The sequence below is a fragment of the Meriones unguiculatus genome, chromosome 7, assembly GCF_030254825.1.
Source record: "Meriones unguiculatus strain TT.TT164.6M chromosome 7, Bangor_MerUng_6.1, whole genome shotgun sequence".
In the NCBI taxonomy this organism is placed as follows: Eukaryota; Metazoa; Chordata; class Mammalia; order Rodentia; family Muridae; genus Meriones; species Meriones unguiculatus.
In genome coordinates, this window is record NC_083355.1 from 5,478,838 (window position 1) to 5,498,927 (window position 20,090).

Sequence of the window (20,090 nt, forward strand, 5' to 3'; positions counted from 1 at the left end):
AAAAAACAAACAGCAACAACAAAAATACCCATTTGGGTCAATAGGCTGGGCCCTCCCTCGTGTGTGACTGTGATCTGTTTCTAAATTTTATTTTATAAGCCAGGGTCTGTCCTGGTCTCCTTCTGTTGCTATGGTAAAGTACCCTGACAAAGGGCAGCTTAGGGGAGAAAGGGCTATTTGCCTGCAGTTCCAATCATAGTCCATCCTTGTGGGGAAGTCGAGGCAGAAACTTACTGCAGCTGTCCACAGACAATCAAGAGCAGAGAGAATAAATGCACAGGTGCCTCACTCTCTACTCTCTCTACTAGCTCTCTCTGTTCTTACACAGTCCAGGACCCCTTGGCTAGGGAATGGTGCCACCTGCAAGAGGCTGGGTCTTCTCACACCCATTAAAGTAATCAAGACGACCTCCCCAAGGCATGCCAAGCTTTTATAGACGACCCCTCAGTGAGACTCTAGGTTGTATCAAGTTGGCAGTTTAACCATCACAGGGTCTTATTCCGTAGCCCAGGCTGACCTCCAACTCAAGGCAATTCTCCTGCTGCACGCTGCTGGGTGCTGGGAATACAGGTGTGAAGCCAGCTAGGACTGAGTCCTTGTACTTGGGGGAAGTTTAGATACTGACACACACTCGGGAAAGAGGCCAAGCGGAGGGAGGCGGGGCTGAGGCTGATGTATGCACGTGCCAAGGAGCCCCCATAGTAGACACTTCCTTGAGGGCTGAAGAGGATTCAGCCAGTAAGGGCAGATCTCAGACTTCTGGCCTCCAGAGCCATGAGAGAGAACCTCTTGTTTAAGCCACCTAGCCATCGTGGCTTTGTTGCCGCAGCCCTAGGGTAACCCAGCACACGCCACACCGTGCTTGTCCTCAACTGTCCTCTGCCCTGAAAGGCCTGTTTCTCCGGTGCCAGAGGGACAAGGTGTGTACCAATGACCACAGCTCAGCACCACCTGGTTTTATGCCTGTCAATCTTCCCTACAATTACAGTGGAAGAAGAAAAAAAGTCTGTATAATCCAACAAAGAGTGGGCCACAAAGAACCTGGGGATGGGACTGCCCACAGTGGGCTTGGCCCTCCCACATCAGTTACCAATCAAGTGCGTCTCTCACGAACATGGTCACAGGCTGATCTAATGTGGGAAATTCCTCAACTGAGGTTCATTCCTCTCAGGTTGTATCAAGCTGAGAAAACTAAGCTTCTCAGTGGGTTCCTCCTTACCCTAAACTCTCATTCTGGGCCTCACCCCTACAGCCAAGAAAACCCTGAGTGTTTCCAGGCATGAGTGGGCCTCAGGAAGAGCCCTCACACTTTTACGAATATGCCAGCGCTACGCTCCATTGCAGGCCCTAACCTGTCCTCCGGTCTTGTCCTGGGTCCACTGAGGACAGCCCTTTTGTACAAGCCAGGCAAAGCCAGCCCCATGCTATGGCTTCCCAGCCTCACAGTCCCTGAGTCTGCACTGAGGGAGGCTGCTGAGAAGAGCCATGGCTCTGAGCTTTGCGGCAGCTTCATCTTAACGCTCTTGAGTGTGGCTGAGACTCCCTGAACCAGGGTGCCGAGAGTGTGGGCCTTGTGCTGGTGTATGCTCAAGGCCAGCAGGCCAGGCCTGTGCTGCAGTCGGGGGCGGAGCCCCACCCTAAGCAAGCCCAACAGGACCAATGAGCTCCTCATCCTGTAGTGGAGATCCCTCTGGGATATCCCTGGAAGGGCTGGGCTGTTCACACTCGTCTTGCCCTGTCAGAGCAAGACATCATTCACACTTACATCCCTCGGGGACCAAGGCCAGGGCACTCAGCCACAGCCAGGCCTTCCGACTTCCTGAGCTGCAGCTGTGAGATGGGGTGAGCTCTCACCAAGGTCCCAGCTGGGACTGAGACGCACAGACCCTGAGTCTGCAATGAGATGTTGGAGGTACATGTATGCTGAACATGCATAAACATAAAGTGCATATGTTAGCATGCATGAGTACATGACATACGTGTGCATAGGAGAGCAGAGGCTATGTAGACATGTGTGCACATTGTCTGAGAATGTGTGAGCATGTGCATACCCATTTAAGTGGGCACATGTTCATGCAGTGGCACATAAGTGCAAGCATGTGAATAGTATGTGCATTGTCCGAGCAAGAGCTTCCCTGCTTATGCATGTGAGTGTTACACACAGTAAGTTCGTGTGTGCAGGTGTGTTATATGCATAAGTTCATGTATGTGCATGTATGTGGGCATTAAGTTCCTATGTATGAGTGTGTGTTATATGCATAAATTTGTGTGTGTGCATGTGGGGATCACATGCATGCATTTATTGATATACATCCATAAGTTCATGTGTGGGGGTTTTGTGTGCGCACACAAGTGAGTGTAAGTAGCAAGGGAACGGATACAGATGGGCATTTTTCAATTGCGTCACTTCCTCTCAGTGCCTCCCAAATCCAGGAACTCCACAGTCACTGCTCTGCCCATGGATGTGCAATGGCAATGGACACTGGCCTTGGGCTCAGCATCCCATTCTTGAAGTGGACAGAGTTGCTGGCAGTGCTCTGGGCTGGGAAGGGCTGAGGGCCCTGGCATCGGCTGGGACAGAGGAACTGAACTAAGTCCCTGCCTTCCAGGAAGATCTACAGTCTCTGCTCCTCTCCAGCAGGCAAGTGTGCTGGTGGTTCCGTACATCAGAGCATAGCAGAGCACAGCAGAAACTCTGCCGTTCCTCCAGGGAGGAGGGTTAGGTCAGCACACCTCTCTGGCACAGATCCTGGCACAGAATCAGGCTGAGTGCTGTCTGCTAAGTGTGATCTGGCTGAGCAGGGTGAGATGTGGGTGAACCTGACAGGATGTCCCCTGCTCCCAAGGATTTGTCCAGTTGCAACCTGGGTGTCTGGACTTCCACCAGACTGCTGATGCCACCTGACCTGGGTCCATGATCCTCCTCCTTACTCCACGAACCACGTGACTTTCCTACAGGAAGCCTTCTGGCCAGGGAACAGTCATTGCAAAAGCTGGTTTCAATCAAGCACCCTCCTAGGTTCTCTGAGGAAGTAAAGCGGGCACCGTGCAGAGAAGCAGGGTATACTGGTGGGCACGGTGCAGGAAGGCAGAGGGTGTACTGGTGGATGGTGAGCAGGAGCAACTCAGCAGAGGTGGCCCATGCAACTCAACACACAGAACTGCCCACAGGATGCCCGAGTAAGATACCATCTGCCTCCCTACATACAGGAGTTAGCTGGTCAGTTAGGTCAGCACCAGTGTAGTCGGACAGCTCCCCACTGGGCGCTTTCTGTTCCCATGGTTCTTTGCAGGCACGTTGGCAGAGCGGTTATTTCTCAGTGGGCAGTAGCCCACAGCAGGGGCTTCCTTGCCATGGGTTTGCAGGACCACCCGGCCCTCATCACCCCTCTCCTGTCCCTGTCACTCTCTCTCTGGAGACACCTTTCACCTTTACTGTGCCAACAAGACAAGAGCATTACCATCAAGAATGACTTTCAGGCCATGGGGATGAGCACCCCAGAACACTGGCTCATTTCAGTGCCCCTCTCAAAACACAGCGCCATCCCCACTTCCTCATTGCACTGATTCAATGAGACTGGCCCGTGGGACAGAATTCAAGTTACAGGTTTCCTGTGAATGGGGTGGCTGCATACATGTCCTTGGCATTATTCTGTCATTTTATTTCCACGCATCACAGCTGCATTAGTACACATTTTAGATGTACCTTGGTAATGTATCCAATGCCACAAAGAAATATAAGAAAAATAAAGTTAAAAACAAACAAACATAAAGCTTATGTATCCAACAGATAAGTGGATAATATGTATATATTGCCCCAATATACACACATGCTCCTCCTACGTCCTCCTGTCTGTCTGTCTACCTGCCTATATGATTCTCTCTCTCTTTCACCCCTTGGTAACCCACTTACTCTTACTCCTCATATTTCCCTCCAAATTCTCACACACAAAAATCTTCTCCACCCGCTCCACCACAAAGCACAGGGTTGGGGCTCCGCTGTGCCAGAAGGACCTGAACAAGCCTAGCGCTGGTGTTGGCACTACCAAGGAGTCCAGCTCCGGAAGAGACACCCTGAAGCCTTTGCCCTGCCCACCAAGAAGGCGGGCAGAGAGGACCCCATGTGCACAGGCTAACTCCTCTCTCAAGGCATTACACACTAGCCTGTGAGCTCAAGTCCAGCCCCTAGTGTCTGTGCTAGCAGAAGTCGAAGCCTGTGCACTGATGCTATGCAAACACACTTGCTCTGTGCATTCTAAATGCAGGTGTCTTTGTGGAAGGGGGAGTGGGAAGCAGACAAAGGAGGGAGCAAGGGAGGGCCACCTCCAGGCTGTGGACCCTGCCGGCAGAGCATCAGCTGGGTGGCCCGGCTCTCCTTCATCCCCTCCCCACCACACCAGGATGTGAATGGTTCTCTGGCACTCACCTCTGCAGCTCCTTCAGGGAGACTGTGATCCGCAGGCTGTGGCCCAGCACGTAGAGAGCAGCCAGAATGTCTGCCCACTGCACCATCTCTCCCAGAGGCCCGCCCTTCAGCACCCTCGGGCTGAACACGTCCCCAGACTCCTCTGTCAGGAAGCCGATGTGAACAAGGATCTGGGTGAGCAGGACGTGGGCAGTCAGTGGGGGGCAGCACCTCTTAGGTCTGTCCATCCCACCCCCAGAATCACCCCAGAAGACCATCCACAGCACACAGGCCTGATTGGCTGCTCTAAGACACAGGATATTGGGGCCATAGGTGAATGAGGCGGTTGTCTGATGGCCTCATGGAAGATGGAAGAGACAGATAACAGTACACACAGACAGGACAGAGGGTTTTACGAAATGACAAGGACTCTGAGAGAAACAGAGAGGGGTGACAAGCATGCAACTCTCTATTACATGGATAGAAGGATGGGTAGACAGATGGACAGATAGATGGACAGACAGGCCAACAATTCGTCCTCTGTTTGTTATTCCCAGACACCTATACCCTTTCTGCCTGACACAATCAAAATGTACCAAGGATTCAGGACTCCAGGGGCTGATCCTCCTGCCCCAGCCTGGGAAAGGACCAGGGGCTCTACCATCTATTCTGACCCTGTCACCCCTCAAGTCCTGTGTCTGAGTCAAGATGAAAGCATCTATTGCCACTGGCTTGAAGACATGCACTCTTCCCAGTTGGAAGGCCATCTACCTGTGATCATCTGCAACCCTGTGCCCACTTGGAACCCCAGGCTCATGCCCGCTTAGAACTGTGTCTACTAGGACCCTCATGCCCATGTCCTCCCGGAGCCCCACAGCCACCTGGAGCCCCAGTGCTGTAGGCACATTGTCCAAGCACTGCCTGAAAGAATGACGCTGTGGGTGTAAACACGTTGTTGTTCTGGTCCCAGGTGTGGGATGTGGGACTGATTCAGATGGTCCACAGCAGCAGGCTGTTTGCCTCCTGCCGGCTCTGAGAGGAGCTCTTTGCCAGCTGCAGATAGTTTAAATCTGAGGACTCTGGGGAGGGAATAAAGGCCAGAGCCCAGAAAGGAGATTGGAGAAAGAACAAGGCTGCTCCTGCTTCCCCCTGCAGCTCCTGGTTGCTGTTGTGAGACAAGAAGTTGGAGATGGAGGAAAGGGGCTACAGCTGGGATACAAAGTAAATAAACTGTAATTAATATAAAAATATATATACAAAAAAAAGAAGTTGGAGATCTCCTGAAACGAGGACTGGACTGGCTCCAAGGAACCTGACAACCCTGACCAGCAGGAAGCAGCCAAGAAAGAACTGCACCCCCTCTCCCACTAACCCTTTCTCTCTCCTACCTGGTATCGGGGTGTTGGAAGGGATTGGGGTGGAGTAGGGAGAAGAACATATAAGAAATATAAATAAAAGAGTTTTTAAAGCACGCCAACAGGATGACACACCTGCTTCTGGTCCCTTCGTACATCCCCCAGCTTCTGTGCCAGGTCCTTGGCAGCCTTGGCCCACTGGGCAGCGAACCGCCGGGTCCGCTTCTTCATGAAGATGAGGGACTCCTTCCCACTGCCCATCAGCTCCAGGAGGTGGGACAGGTTGCTCCGGAACATGGCCTGGGTTGGGCCAGAGGCCAGCTCTCTCAGTCCCTGAGCAGCTGGTCCCTGCTCTCCCGGGACAGAGGCACTCACCTACTGTAAGTGGGGGCTGCTCCGGCACCAGAGCTCTGCTTACACCTTCCAGGGCTCGCCCCAGCCCAGCCCCACCCCAGTTAACCAGCTGCCCCAAGCCCTGCTGGGGAACTAGTCAGCTCTGAATCATCAGGGGTGGGCTAGCTGCCTTTGAGCAGTGCCATGGGCACCAATGTCACCTCTTAACTCTCTAGCCTGTGACTCTTCATCCATTAACTATATCCACAGAAGGACACAAATACAGTGGCCCGCATGCAGAAAGCCCTCAGCCATTACTGCTGTTATTCTAACCCATTCAGGGACATCTGCAGGACCCCAGCCTGCCTCCCAAGCAAGTTCCCACTTGTACAGGATTTCACAGGAGTTAACTTGGGGACCCTCAGCCGGCAGAACTGGGAACCCCATTCCATGGCATGGGGGAGGGGAGACTGAGGTTCTCTCCCACTGTCTCTGAGGATGCCCAGCTTTCAAGGCTTACCTGGACTTTGGGAAGGGACTTGGGGGCTGTCCGGGCAGCTGTCTGGTTCCTCCAGGGCAGCGGGGGGCAGAACCATTCAACCTCGCTGAGGTAGATGAGGAAGGAGCACTCGGTGCCATCCACTCCAAAGAAGGCATAGCAGGGGTCGGAGGTCCAGCGGGCACGCATCCACTGTGAAGAGGGGTCAGACCTGGGGCAGGCAGCCAGCAGCCCACACAACACCTCATAGGCTCCCCCAGCCACGGACACCCGAAGATCCCCCGGTCTGGGCAGGAGCTACGACGCATGCCCTAACCTAGAGATGCGTCAGAAAACTAGAGACGCACAGCTGGACCAGGGAGCCTGGCCCAAGATCAGCCCTGTGCCACTGAGGACCAGAAAGGGAGATAGGTCAGCTCTCCCCCGAAGCCTCGGAGAGGAGACTTGGCAGACATAAAGGGACCAAGCACCGATGCTGAGATTCAGGAGGTTCAGCAACCACAGCCCGTGTCCCCCTTGCCTTTGTCACTTTAATTAGAGGCAGAGTCATATGGCGACCTCCATGGGGGCCAGAGCCAGAGAAGGTCTTTCCATGGTGGCCCCGTGTGATCCCTAAAGATGGGATTTGTAGGCCCACAGCCCGCCCCTTACAGGTTCAGAGCTAGTGATGAGCTTTCTTTAGGGCTGTGGCCTGCAGGCAGGGACACTGTGCAGCCACAAGCATCCCTGGAGGTGGGCAGGAGAGGCCCTCAGTCCAATGAGCCATGAGCTGGGCAAGGAGAACCAAGAACAGGGACTCGAACCCATTCCTCATCAGGATGTCAGGGGCTCTAGGTGGCAGCAAGCCTTCAGCCGTAAGAAAGTACCAAAGCCCCTGAAGGTGACTGAACCCAATGGCTTTGGGATGATGAGCATGGCAGGCCCAGTGGAGAAACATTTCTCTGAGCTTGGTCGCCACCACCTTGTGCTGGGCTAGGGGTCTGGTCAACAAAGCACCTAGCTGGGACAGAAATCCAGAGCTGAGCTGGGCTGGGCAGAGCCCTGAGGAGGAGCCGCCCACCCGTCTGCTATCCTTCACCCTGCATCCTACCTCAGGAAGGTGCCCCTAGGCCTCACCTCCACTTTCCCCGAGCAGTCAGGGAACTTGGGGTCACTGGGTGCTTCACACTGGTCCCTCCGACCTTCAGACACTGCAAAAAGAAAGGATGGCCTACTGAGACAGTGGAGCCTGGAAGCAGCCAAAGATACACGGGGCAAGGCGGGGAGGTCTGTGGTAGGACAGAGCAGTGGTCACCCCCCTGCCCCTTCCGCCTGAGGTCTCTCCCACCCCACAGTCCTGGGGTCTGAGTGAGCCTCCTCCATATACTCAGCCCTCTCCAGGCTCAGAGCAGCAAGCTCTTGCAAACAGCTACATAGAAGCCTCCTGGATGGACCCACCCCAGATGCCCCACAAAATATACCCTTGCTTTTCCTGAGGAGGCAGAGAGGCAGCAGCCTCCAGCTTTTCCCAAACCAAATGGAATGGTGGCCTTACTCTTGGAACTGTAGCAACCCACTCTTTCCTCCTCACCCTCAGGCAGGCCAGGGTGGGCGGACCAGGTGGGCCTACTGAGAGCCTCAAGTAGGGACCCCATGAACTAGGCAAGCATTACCAGAGGAACGGGACCTCCTGGAGGCCCTACCCCATCCAGCAGAGCATTGGCCTCTGGGGACACAGGCGGTGTCCCGGCCATGACGCACCCTTGCTATGCAGAATCAGGCTGTGGCGCAGGATCTGGTCCACCTTCACAGCGATGTCAGACACATTCTGAGCAATGGCCTGGATCCTCTCAATGAGGCTGGCCCCGGGGCTGAGCCTAGAGGGGAGGGGAGAGCCGGCGGTGAAGCCGTGACCAGCCCACGTGGCCTTCCCACGGCCTAGGACAGTCCAAAGAAGCCACAGTGGAAAGCCAGCGGGAGCGAAGCTGAGCTCGCCTCCACCAGAGTCACACTTTGCACACAGCAGGAAAGCACACCTCTGCAGGGGCCTAGTGTGCTCACGTGTTCTGAGTATGTCCCAAACTGCACCTGGCACTGACACAGACAAAGACCCTGAGTGGGGGAGCCCAGGAACCTCCAGACGACGGAGGCCTTTTCCTAGGCACAGACAATTCATCTGAGTCTGTTCACACCAAGACAAGTTCACACCAGCAATCTGGAGACCCGCCAGTGAACTAGCACTGATTTCCTGAGAATCCATTCTTCTGTGTGTGTGTGTGTGTGTGTGTGTGTGATATGTATGACTGTGTATATGTGTGTTTGTGTGTGTGTGTGGTGTGGTGGGGAGGGAGGCAGGGCAGAGCTGATTGGAGTCTTCCTCTATTGCTCTCCACTTACATCTAGAGGAAGTGTCTCTTACTGAACCTGCAGCTTCCTGATTGGCTAGATGGGCGGAGCAGGAAGGTCTAGGACCCTCTTGTCTCTGCCTCCCCGGGGCTGGGATAATGGGCATGTGACAACATGTTAAGCTTTTTACACAGACGCAAGAACAGCAAGCACTCTTAACCTCTGAGCCACCCCTCCAGCCCGCCCTTTACTAACTTTTTAAGATTTATTTAATTTGCTGGTTGTGGTGGCACATGCCTTTCGTACCAGCATTCGGAAGGCAGAGGCAGGCGGATCACTGTGAGTTCATGGCCAGGCTACGCAGTGAGTTCCAGGACAGCCAGGTCTACAAAGTCAAATAAGACAAAGATGTAGTTTATTTATGTGTGTCTGTGTCTGTGTGAGTGTACACACTCGTGTGTGTGCATGTACCTACGGAGGCCGGAGACATCAGATGCCCTGGACCTGAGTTACAGGGATTTGTGAGCCTCCCGCCGTGGGACCAGGGATCTAAACAGGGATCTCATGACTGAGCTGCAGGCATTTTTAACCTCTGAGCCACCTCAACTACCTTTTACTACTCTGAGACAGTCTCTGGCAGCCCAGGTTGGTCTCAAACTACATCGAGGAGGATGAGGTTGTCCTTGGATCCTCCTGCTGTTCCCTCCCAAATGCCGGGATTACAGGCAGGTGCCGCTGTGTCTGGTTGGTGTGGCGCTGGGGATGGAACCCAGGGCTTGGCGGGCATCCTAGCAGCTGAGCCACACCCCTAGCCCACTTCTTCATCTTGAAGGAGTTTTGGCCACAGACATTAAACGTTTTCTTTTTCTCCATCAGTGTGGGGCTGCTTTGATTTTTGGAGAATTTATTTCCTTGCTGATTACTGGCCAGTGCTCTGGGAATCGTATTCACTGTCAGACTCCATATTTATCTCATTGCACAAGCTGCTATTGAGATAGGTCCCACTCCGCTTGCCTTATCTTCCTGTCAAGCACAGCCCTGGGGCCTTCTCCAGGAAGCCACTTGCTTGCAGTACTTTAATTCCACTTGCTTTGATCCTCACCTCACCTTCTGGCTTCACAGTTTTATATACACACACACACACACAGACACACACACACACAGCTACTGCTGCTGAGGCTCTGTTTATTCCTGTTCAGGTACTTGCTCTGCACAGCCAGCCAGCACGGAGCATGTATGAAGGGTCTTTCCAGCCTACACTCCACTCTGCAAACCCCACCTCTCACAGGCTGCGTGACCTGCCTACCAGAGAAGCAGTGGCCCTAGACAGCAAACCGCCATGCCCAACCAGCTTCCTCTCTTCCCTTCACCTGATAAGTTGCAGCAGAGTTCCAAAGACATCGGGGCGTGTGCTGCTTTCCCCTTCCAAATGCAGGGATCACAGGCATGCCCCACCAAGCCAGGTTTATGCGGTGCTGCAGATTGAACCGAGGGCTGAGGGGACTGGAGGAGGAGCCCCAGCACACAGGCTGTGTCTCCATGGCTGCCAGGTTGGCCTGCTGACCCACAGGACAGCTAGGTCCATGTTGGGGACTCCTGCCGGGACTGGGGGTTCACGGGATTGGAAAGCTCACACAGGGACTAGCCAGACATTCTGACCCCAGCTCACCACCACAAAGTCACCTTCCTGGAGGTGTCTACTGTCTGCCCTCCCAGAACCCCAACATCTCCCATGCTTGAGAGCCCCAACAGAGTCCTTAAAGGACAGGATGGCTTTGGTATTCAGAGCCGGACCCTGCCCGTATGGGCATGTACCCAGGGAGCCATCACTGGCCGGTCAGCACCACCTCAAGCTCGCATCCTCCTACAAGCCTGGCATGTGCCCTACCTGGGAATAGAGGCTTTGAGATTCAGGAAGATGAAGTCTTGCTGGATTAGGGGGAACACTAAATCCAATAACCGGGTCCCTGCCAAGAGGCCACGTGACAACACCCACGGGGGAAAGGAACCACAGGAGGATGGTTAAAGCACAGCGGAATGCTGTCCTGCAGGTGTGACTTGGTGTTGTCATCCTGAAACAACAGCCATTGCGACAAACATCACAAGACCCTCACAGAGCTGTCCTCTTACCATTCCCTCCTAAGAGAGGCTTCGTCAGACCTTCATGGACCTTTCGCTCCATCCTGACCCTGCCCGTCAGGCATGGCCTTGGGGGTGCCAAAGTATAGAGGAGGGGGAAGGTTGACTGGGGCAGGGACTCCAGGGGTGGAGTCTTTGTGAGCTGGCACCACGCTGGCAGGGCCTTCTCAATGGTGCAGCTGCCAGAGTCACCCGTATTCCTCCCATACGTAGCCCCACGCTGGACGTGGGATGCAGGTACACTATCTGGATTAAGTAGGTGTTTCTGTGTGTCTCCCAGCAAAAGCTTGGGGACAAGTGGGCACTAAAGTGATGCAGGCAGGAAGTGACCTGCAGAGCCGGGGGGGCTGGGAAGACCGAACACACTGGCTTCAGACATCAGTCCCACAGCTAGGAGGGAATAAGTGTCAACTGTGGGTTATTTTCTGCCACGTGACTTGTCACTTCATCGAGTGACCCAACAACACCAACCACCATCTGCTGAACCAAGCTCCTTCAACATGTCAGGCTCCACTAGCTGGGAAGTTCTTTTTCCAGCTGATTCCCTCTGACTGAACTCAAGTGCCTTGGGGGGACAGGGGGATCAGCTGACCTTCAAGGCTAGCCAGCGTCTGAACATATTATTTACATTATTGGGCAACAGTGAACCTGAAAGCCAGAGGGCCTAGACGTTAAGCTGGCTTCTCTTTGCAGCACTGTGGCCCTGGGAGAGTTACGTAATCTCTCCAAACTCAGGTATCAAAGCAAAATTACTTCAAGGATTCACGCTGAGGAAGAAGGGTGACACGTCGGGATAGAGCGGGCACTTAGAAAAGGTTGAACCTGTGGCCTCTCACATGCTAGACAAGTGCTCTACCACTGTCCCTACCTCCCCAGCCCTGGGAACATGCTTTTCCTCCCTTGTTGGCAATAAAAAGTGGGTGTCAGGTTATATAATGTTTATTACCTGCCCTATGATTGTGATAGCGGTATTATTTAACTCACTATCATAATCAAATAAGGCACAGACTCCTCTTAGATTTTATAATTGTCCTCGTCACCTTGGGCTGAGCAGATATTTCTACCTACGCTGTCTCAATATCCTCAGCATCCATCTCCCAGCCCCCATCCGTGCCACCCTCCCTAAACATCCTCATCTGGTCTACCTCCCAACCATAATCCCAAGATACTGCTTAGATTTTTTACCTTGGTGTTTTCTCTGTCCACGCCATCCTTGGAGTCCTTCCTCTGGGCCCCCGTGGTTCCTTCTCCATGCTGACCCATCATGTAGTCCTACTGCTTCCTCTCTTCCCATCTGTCTGTTTCCCACAATTCTCCTATTCCCAAAGCCCGGCCATTCTGCCCTGCCCAGGTTTGAGGCCTTTTAAACAACAATCAGGTGTAATGTCTTTGGCAGATTTGCACGGCAGGGATAGATGTTTTAGGGCAGTAACCAGAGCTTGAGGGCCAGTAATTACCATCAAAATACAAGCATCAGACCAACCCCCCCCCCTATTTAAGCAGACACCCTAACCCTACGAGAAAGTAGGGAAGGCTCAGCCCCTGGGGAAAACACGGACCTTTCTCAGAGGACTCAGCAATTCTCCTACAATAAGCAGTTTTTGCATAAAGCATATGGCCGGCACGGGCTTTAAATGGTGCCATGGCATCTGTTGGACTTAACAAGCTCAAGTCATTCAAAACAAAATCACTTGGCGTCACTATTATTAAACTGGACTTAGCATTCGCACAGCACTTGCTTTTTCCAAATAATAAATGATTAGGCTTCTCACGCTGAGACGCCCTTCCGCAAACGTCAGTAAGGCAGAGCCTAAGGCCTCGGCCCCAGAATCTGACTTGGGAAATGCCTGGGTAGAAAATAAAAAGGGAGCTTAGGTGCCATCAGTGGAGGACTCATCTCATATGCGCAAAGCCCTGGGTTTGACCCCCAGTACCACATATACTGGGCACAGGGGTATGCCTGTAACCCTAACACTTGGGAGGTGGAGAAAAGAAGATCAGAGGTTCAAAGTCATCCTCAGCTATATAGATAGTTGAATGAGAGATGTGGGGTAGAACTTCTCACCCCTCCAAGCAGGAGGTGCCACAAAGTAGATCAGAGCCAGGCAGGAGTGGACCATGTCACTCAGCAGGGGCCATACTCATAAGGCCAGGACTGAAGAAAAGGCCAGCTGGTACAGGACTAAAACCCATGGGCCTAGCTGGAAAAGGCCCCTGACACCTCAAGACTGATAAGAATGCCCAAACTTGCTACAGAGCTCCTCCTGTGGGCACTGTGACCTCAAGGGGCTGCTCCGGGTCCAAAGGCCTGGGATGGGCTCCCCCCAAATCTTCCAGCTGACCCTTTCTTTTATAGCTTGGACTAGGAAATGGCCCACAGCTGATAACGGGACTTTCCTGGGTTCACGCAGAAGGCTAGAGATGGGGAAGGTCAAGAGGGCAATGTCCTGCAGCAGCCCTGGCTGCTTCCCTCTGCAGCTGCCATTTGGACTGAGGTTAAGGCCTGCTACACCTTCCTTTTTTCCTATGTGACAGTCCCCACACCAGACAACCAGGCCTCACTCAGCAAGCAGAGAGAGTTGACCCAGGCTGATCCAGCCTCCCCGACTGCCAAAGCTCATACTGGGAGCTGCGCTAGGGTACCCCAACAGACAGGCATCATCACAGGCATGTTACCCCAGGTGCTCTGGGAGACCCTTGCCCAGGGTGTGCTGCCCTCTGCAACCCCCAGGCCCACGGGCGTGACAGGACTCAGCAGGGAACTCTGACATCTGCAGTCATCACTTCCTGCCGGACCACTGCTCCAGTCCCCCTCCAGGCCTGTCCCCAACAAGGCCCCCAAAGGCATGGCCCCGAAAGCTCATCGTCAATTCCAGGCCAGTCCCCATGCCCCAGAGGTGGCACACTAGGCTGCCTGGGGAAGGAGGTTTAATTCTGAGCTCCTCTGTGATTTACGAGGGTTACATTCAATTAACAGGAGCATTGATTTCCCTGCAGCTGGCCAGCAAGCTCACTGGGAATAATTGTATTACGAAACAAAGTGCTTTTAAAACACAGAAACCAACGTATCTAGGTGCCCACAGAATTACACAGCAATATACAAAACCTACAGCCACGCTCTGTGGGAAACAGGTGTGCTCCAGGCCTCCCTGCCCCTCACACAACTGTTGGCTGACCTTTCCTCCTGTGCTCTTCAGTCTTCACTCAACCCAGCCTCATCCCCTGCTGAGGAGGTCAGGAGGATGCAAACTGATGGTATGAGATTGACCTGTCCCTTCCTCGGTGGGGAGAGAAAGGACGGTTCACCCCAACACCTAAAATAAACTCATCAACTTGACAGGCTCTCCAGTCACCTAGGAGACGAGCTTTGTAGGCATGTCATTGAGGGAGTTTTGGGGCTGGGTTAACTGAGGTGGAAGACCCACCCAAAATGTAGGCGGCACTACCATGGGCTGAGGTCCTCACTGAACACAAAGGAGAAAGCAAACTGAGCACCTGCATCCGTCTCTGTGCTTCCTGACTATGGATGCAACAGGACCAGTGGCCTTCCCCTCCTGAGGCCACGCCTTCTCCTTTGGGATGTACAGATCCCTCAAACGGTGAGCCACAGGACCCTAGGGAGGATGCTTAAATCTCTCGTTCAGAATGGCAAACAGGATAGACACTAGAAGCGGTGGAAGAGAGGAAACAGGATAGGAGCCTGCTGTAGAGAATCCTCTGAAAAGCTCCACCCAACGGGATTGAAGCATCCCTGATGAGACTTGATAAGCTATGGGAAGATGGCAAAGGAGAACTCACTCTTTCAGTGGACTAGGGAAGGGGATGGGGGAAAAGGAAGGGAGGGAGGGTGGACTGGGAGGAGTTGGGGGAGGGGGCTTCAATTGGGATATGTAATGAATAAACTGTGGGAAAAAAAACTGTGAGCCTCAATAAGGCCTCCTGAGGCCACGCCTCCTCCTGCATGATGGACAGCTTCCTCAAACTGTGAGCCACAATAAGCCCTTCCTTATTCAAGTCACTGTTGCCAGGTTTGTTGTCGCTGGATGATTGACTGTTGGCCACTGTCAGCTTCATCCTGCTCTGCTCTGCCTTAGCACAGCCTAGAAGACACAGCAGGAAGGACCCAGGGCCGGCTTCTCTGCTGCCTGTTGGCCCCAGGTCCTTGCTCATTGCCCCACTCTCCCTCCTGGCCCTTTCCTGACTTGGGCTCCTTGCAGGTTACCTTAAACTGGTCCTTTCCTCCCCTTGACCCACTAAAGGTCTGTTTCTCAGGTGGTCTAGCTGATCACTAACATCACCATTATCCCACAATCCCTCACTGCCAGCTTGGCCCCTCTCCAGCCCTAAAGAAGTCCAAAATGACTTCCTGTCAGCCAGCCTGTGTCAAAGCCAGAACAGGACTTGAGGGAAATGGGACCCATCTTGTAAAGTTGAGATTGACAGCATCCTGAGAAGAAGCATCTCACACTCACACACAGACCCCAGGAGGCTGACCTCCCTGTGACTGCACTCCCTGAACCCCAGCCCCCACACAGCCACCAACACAGTGCCGAAAAAAAGGCTTCATTTCCGCCAAACAAGAATGTTGATGTGTCTTCTCCCAGCACTTTATGCTGAATTCTCCACACTTATGCTATGGCTCTATTTATAACCACAGAACCCGCTATCCCGCTTGACACTCAGATCCCAGCATTTAGGGCTGGGCATGGTGGCACACACCTGTCACCCTTAAAACTGTCCTTCCCACATGCCAAGCAGGTAGCCCCTTCCCATAGGGCCATCTCAGGTGAGCAACTGGCTCAGGCTCAGGTGCCACGCCCACAGCCCAAACGGGGGGGGGGGGGGGGGGCGACAACGAGGCACAGGGTGTGTGGCTGCTGACATGGTCGTTTGTGTCCCCAGCCAGTTCCTCGCTGCCTCTTGTGTGCCCCTCCCCCACTCTGGAGTCCCCAGCCCAGACACTGCAGTCCCTGGGAACAGTCAACAGACAGATGTAGTTGAATACGGCCAGCCGCCAACTTCAGAGCTGTCGCCGCTGCAAAGAAGCCTGATGGGAAATTCAAAGATCATAGCTATTTGGCTGTAGGACGCGTAACACAGTGGTGTTCGCCTCAAAGCTGCCTTCCTAATTATGTTTTCCTAGGCTAAAATAGCAAATTTGCTCTCCCCAAGGACACACCAGCCTCGGTGGAAAGCAGGCAGCTTGGAAGCTTCCAGAAGGACAGGAGGAGGACGGGCCTCAGACAGTCCTGAAGTGGGCACCAAAGGGCAGGTGGTGGAGTTGGTCAGCAGGGGTGGGAGGGCTGCTGCAGGGTGGCTGGTCACTCATGGTCAACCCCAGGTGGCTGGGGTGCTGGGGCCAGCATGTGTGAGCACACACTCTCATGAGCCCTGGCGCACCCCCACCTCTCTCCCTGTGTCCCGAAGCCACGGTGACCCTGCAATTTATAGCTCTGCCTGTGGAGTTTGATGGGCTTCGCTGGTCATGATGGATGGCTGCTATTTCCTGGGAGATAGAGCTTGGGGGTGGTGAGTGCTCCCTCACCCACAGATGGAAGTGCTCCCTCCTTCCCTGGGAGCAGATGAAGGGCAAGGAGTGGAGGGAGGGGCAGGCCAGCCCTGGAAGAAGCCAGTCAGTGAATGTGCAGTCTGCAGCCAAACTGGGTCCCAAAACTCTTAACAGAGCAGCTCACTGAGCAGGGGCCATGGCAGGAGGTGACTCTGTCCCCTGAGAACCTGTGGCCTGTGCTTCTTCCTGGGCCTAGACCAAGGTGGATCTGAGCCAAGACAAGGTAGGGACAGGGGCCCGAGCGGCACAGAAAGAGATGGCAGTCCACACAGAAGAGAAAACTGTCTCACTGAGTGGAACCCAAAGAAGCCGGACACCTCAAGCCTTCTTTCCAGCAGCCTTTCTGATTCTGCTCTTGCCAATGAATAATCCATTTTTTACACTCAGTCAGAGATATATTTTTAAACAAATCCATTCAACCCTGCATCTCAGCACACACACAAAATTAAATTTAAATTTGAACAACCAGGCTGGTGAGATGGCTCAGCAGACGAAGATACCGGCTCCCAGCCCCGACAGCGTGACTTAGGTCCCTGGGCCCACAGGAAGGAGGGAACTGATTCCCACAAGCTATCCTCTGACCTTTACACACATGCCATGGAACCTGTACACGCACACACACACACACACACACACACACACACACACACACGTGTGTGTATGCATCTATACATATGCAAACAACAGACAGATGCATATTCGATACACACATGAGCAAACATCAAAACAAAAGATAGAAATAAGTAAACAAGTAAACCGAAGAGCTACTCAAGGCTCTTAGCACAGTGTCCCGGCTGTCACAGCCCCATGTCACCTGCCCCTGTTGGCTTCTACTATATCAGCCTCCATATTGCCTCTCTCCTTCAACACACCAACCCCAGGGCCTTTGCGCTTACTGCTCTCGCTACCTCTACCCCCCACTTCCGGCTCCACATGGCCGGTTCCCCTGGTCAGCTCTGTGAATATCACCCTTCCTGTTCGCCAAGCCTCTGGAGCCTGTGCCAGGTATGAGGTGATCTCAGGGGCTCCTTACGGGATGCTGCCGGCCTCGTCACACAGCGCTTCATGCAGCTCATTACCTCGGCTCGGTAGCCCCAACGACCTGCTCTCTCCTTTGTTCTGTTTGGTGCTAGGTCGTAAGTGGCATCAGCTCTAAGTAGGGAACCGGCCCCGAGGAGACAGAGCTCCCCGAGGTGGGGGAGCTGGGACCACAGCTCCATGGCAGGCACCGCACACGCTGCCTACCCAAAGCCCTGGTCCCAGTAATGTTGGCATGAGCATTTTCTGAGTCAGAACACAGGCACCAGGGAGAGGCTTGGCTGTTAGAGTGCTTGGCCAGCGCGCACAAAGTCCTGGGCTCTGTCTTCAGCGCCATATGAACCAGGTGTAGAGGAGCATGTCTATAACCCAGCACCCGGGAGGGAGAGGCAGAAAGATCTTCAAAGTTCAGTTGACTACAGAGTGAGTTGGAGGCTAACCTAGGCTATATGAGACTATGTCTCAAAAAAAAAAAAAGGTCTCAAAAGAGCACAAACGAACAGAATATTCTCCTTCCTGGACTGTAAATTCACATATGAAAATTCTCACAAATGCATAAAGATGACTCAAAAGGTAAAGGTACTCTTGTAGCCAGGCCTAATGACCAGAGGTGGATCCCCAAGACCCACATGATGGAAGGAGAGAACTCACTCCTACAAGTTGTTCTCTGACCTCTGCATGTTGTCCTCTGACCTCCACATGCGTGCCACGGCATGTGTCTGTGTAGACACAGAACACATAAGTAAAACGTCAGCCCCAGTGATAAGAGAAACAAACCTAAGCCACATGTGGCTGCTGGAATGAGCATCATGGTTCCAAAGGCGAGCCGGACCAAGTGCCTCCAAATGGTGCTTCTGAGTGCCTGTGACTCAGTTTCCCCCTCTGCAGAGATGAATACACCCTGTGCAGTGGTTGTGGGGTTGATGGACTGGGCTAGATGTGACCCCATGAGAAGAGCCCCAGACACAGCCAGCATTGAGAGTCAAGTGCCCCTGCCTCGTGTGACTGATGACGTCCATCTGGCCAGGCTGGCTTGGGGTGACCAGCAATCCAGAACAGGCCAGCCAAATGACAAGGAACCCCACACCAATCCAAAGAAGAACACTGGGCTCCACTTCACTCTCAGGGGGTCCCACTAACACCTCCCATCCCAGCTCTCATTGGGCTCAAGTACTGAAGTAGAAAGAGTACAGGTTCAAGGCCATCTGGGTCACACACACACACACACACACACACACACACACGGGATGGGGGCAGGTGGCACACACTATACATTTATAATGAATATGATAAGTGTGTACAAAAGAACTTAGAATGGGAGAAACCTGGCAGTTAAGTGTGAACCGATCATCTCCAGGGAGAGGCCGTTGAGGGGCCCTTCAGTTTTCACCTGTGGTATTCTATTTAATGAGGACAAAAGACTGTCTACACATGCCGCAGAATGTTAATGGTGGTTGAGTCTGGGAGGGGGAGCCTGTGTGGTTTTTTTCACCTTTTTATGCGGGGGTTGGGGAGGGGTAGGGGGGTGAGCGGGCACACATCCCCGTACACTGGGCACAGCCGGAAGACCTGCTCTGTCACTCTCTGTCTTGGCCCCCCGACCCTGGAGACGGGGTCTCTCCCTACACCCGGAGCAAGTGAGCCCCTGTTATCTTCCTGCTTCTCCCTCCCACAGCAGACCACTGTACCCAGGTTTTACACGCGTGCTGGGGTTTGAACTCAAGTCCTCATACTTCAAAAGCAAGGGGTGCTTACACACTGAACCATCTCCCCGGCTCTGTTTGTGTCTTTTTTCAGTGCTGGCCCCCAACACCCCAGGGGCAGCCCTCTCTCTGTGCCCCGCTCCCCCCTCACCTGTCCGCAGCCAAGTGTGCGACACCGGCAGTGTGGTGCGGCTCGCTGCTGTTCTCCAGCCTGGCCAGCATGTCCATGCGCTTCACCATCAGCTCCAGCAGGTCACTCATCTTGCGGAGGGCACCACGGGACTCGGGGCCGCCTGGCACTGTGGGCAGAGTGTGGGCGTGGTCAGGGGTAGTCACACTCCCAACCCGCCTCCATCTTCCCAGGCCACCCTTCACCAGCCTGTTGGGCTCACCGGCCCCCTCCCTGCTCAGTATCCTGTGGGACTTTTGCGGTCGCTCTGGCTTCTGGTTTGTGGACTGTATGATGAAACTCTAGCTGTGCCCTCTGGAGTGTCCTGAGTATCTGTGGGCGCCGGGAAGGCCCCAGTAGAAGGGGAGCTGTGGACTCCCAGGCGAGTTTCTGTAAGCCTTGTCCACAAATTGAAGCTCTGGACTCTTCTCTGTGAGTGCTTCCTGAGTGATTCTGATACCGGGTCAGGCTGTGTCCTGGGGGTCCAGCATGCTGCTACTTGCCCCATGCATGCCTGGCCTCTACGCCCTACTTGTCCCTTCCCAATCCTACTTC

General features: G+C 53.8%; 1 protein-coding gene across 1 annotated transcript in view; it reads right to left on the reverse strand.

Annotated features, from left to right (window-relative positions):
- The window catches only part of Mgat5b (alpha-1,6-mannosylglycoprotein 6-beta-N-acetylglucosaminyltransferase B), a 66,024-nt gene that overhangs the window by 34,358 nt on the left and 11,576 nt on the right, over positions 1-20,090 (reverse strand). Inside the window, exons 3-8 of the mRNA XM_060386324.1 lie at positions 19,518-19,665; positions 8,333-8,448; positions 7,709-7,782; positions 6,614-6,784; positions 5,896-6,060; positions 4,427-4,596 (exon numbers count right to left, since the gene is read on the reverse strand). Coding sequence (XP_060242307.1) covers positions 4,427-4,596; positions 5,896-6,060; positions 6,614-6,784; positions 7,709-7,782; positions 8,333-8,448; positions 19,518-19,665 — 844 coding nt within the window. The remainder of the gene's footprint in view (positions 1-4,426; positions 4,597-5,895; positions 6,061-6,613; positions 6,785-7,708; positions 7,783-8,332; positions 8,449-19,517; positions 19,666-20,090) is intronic.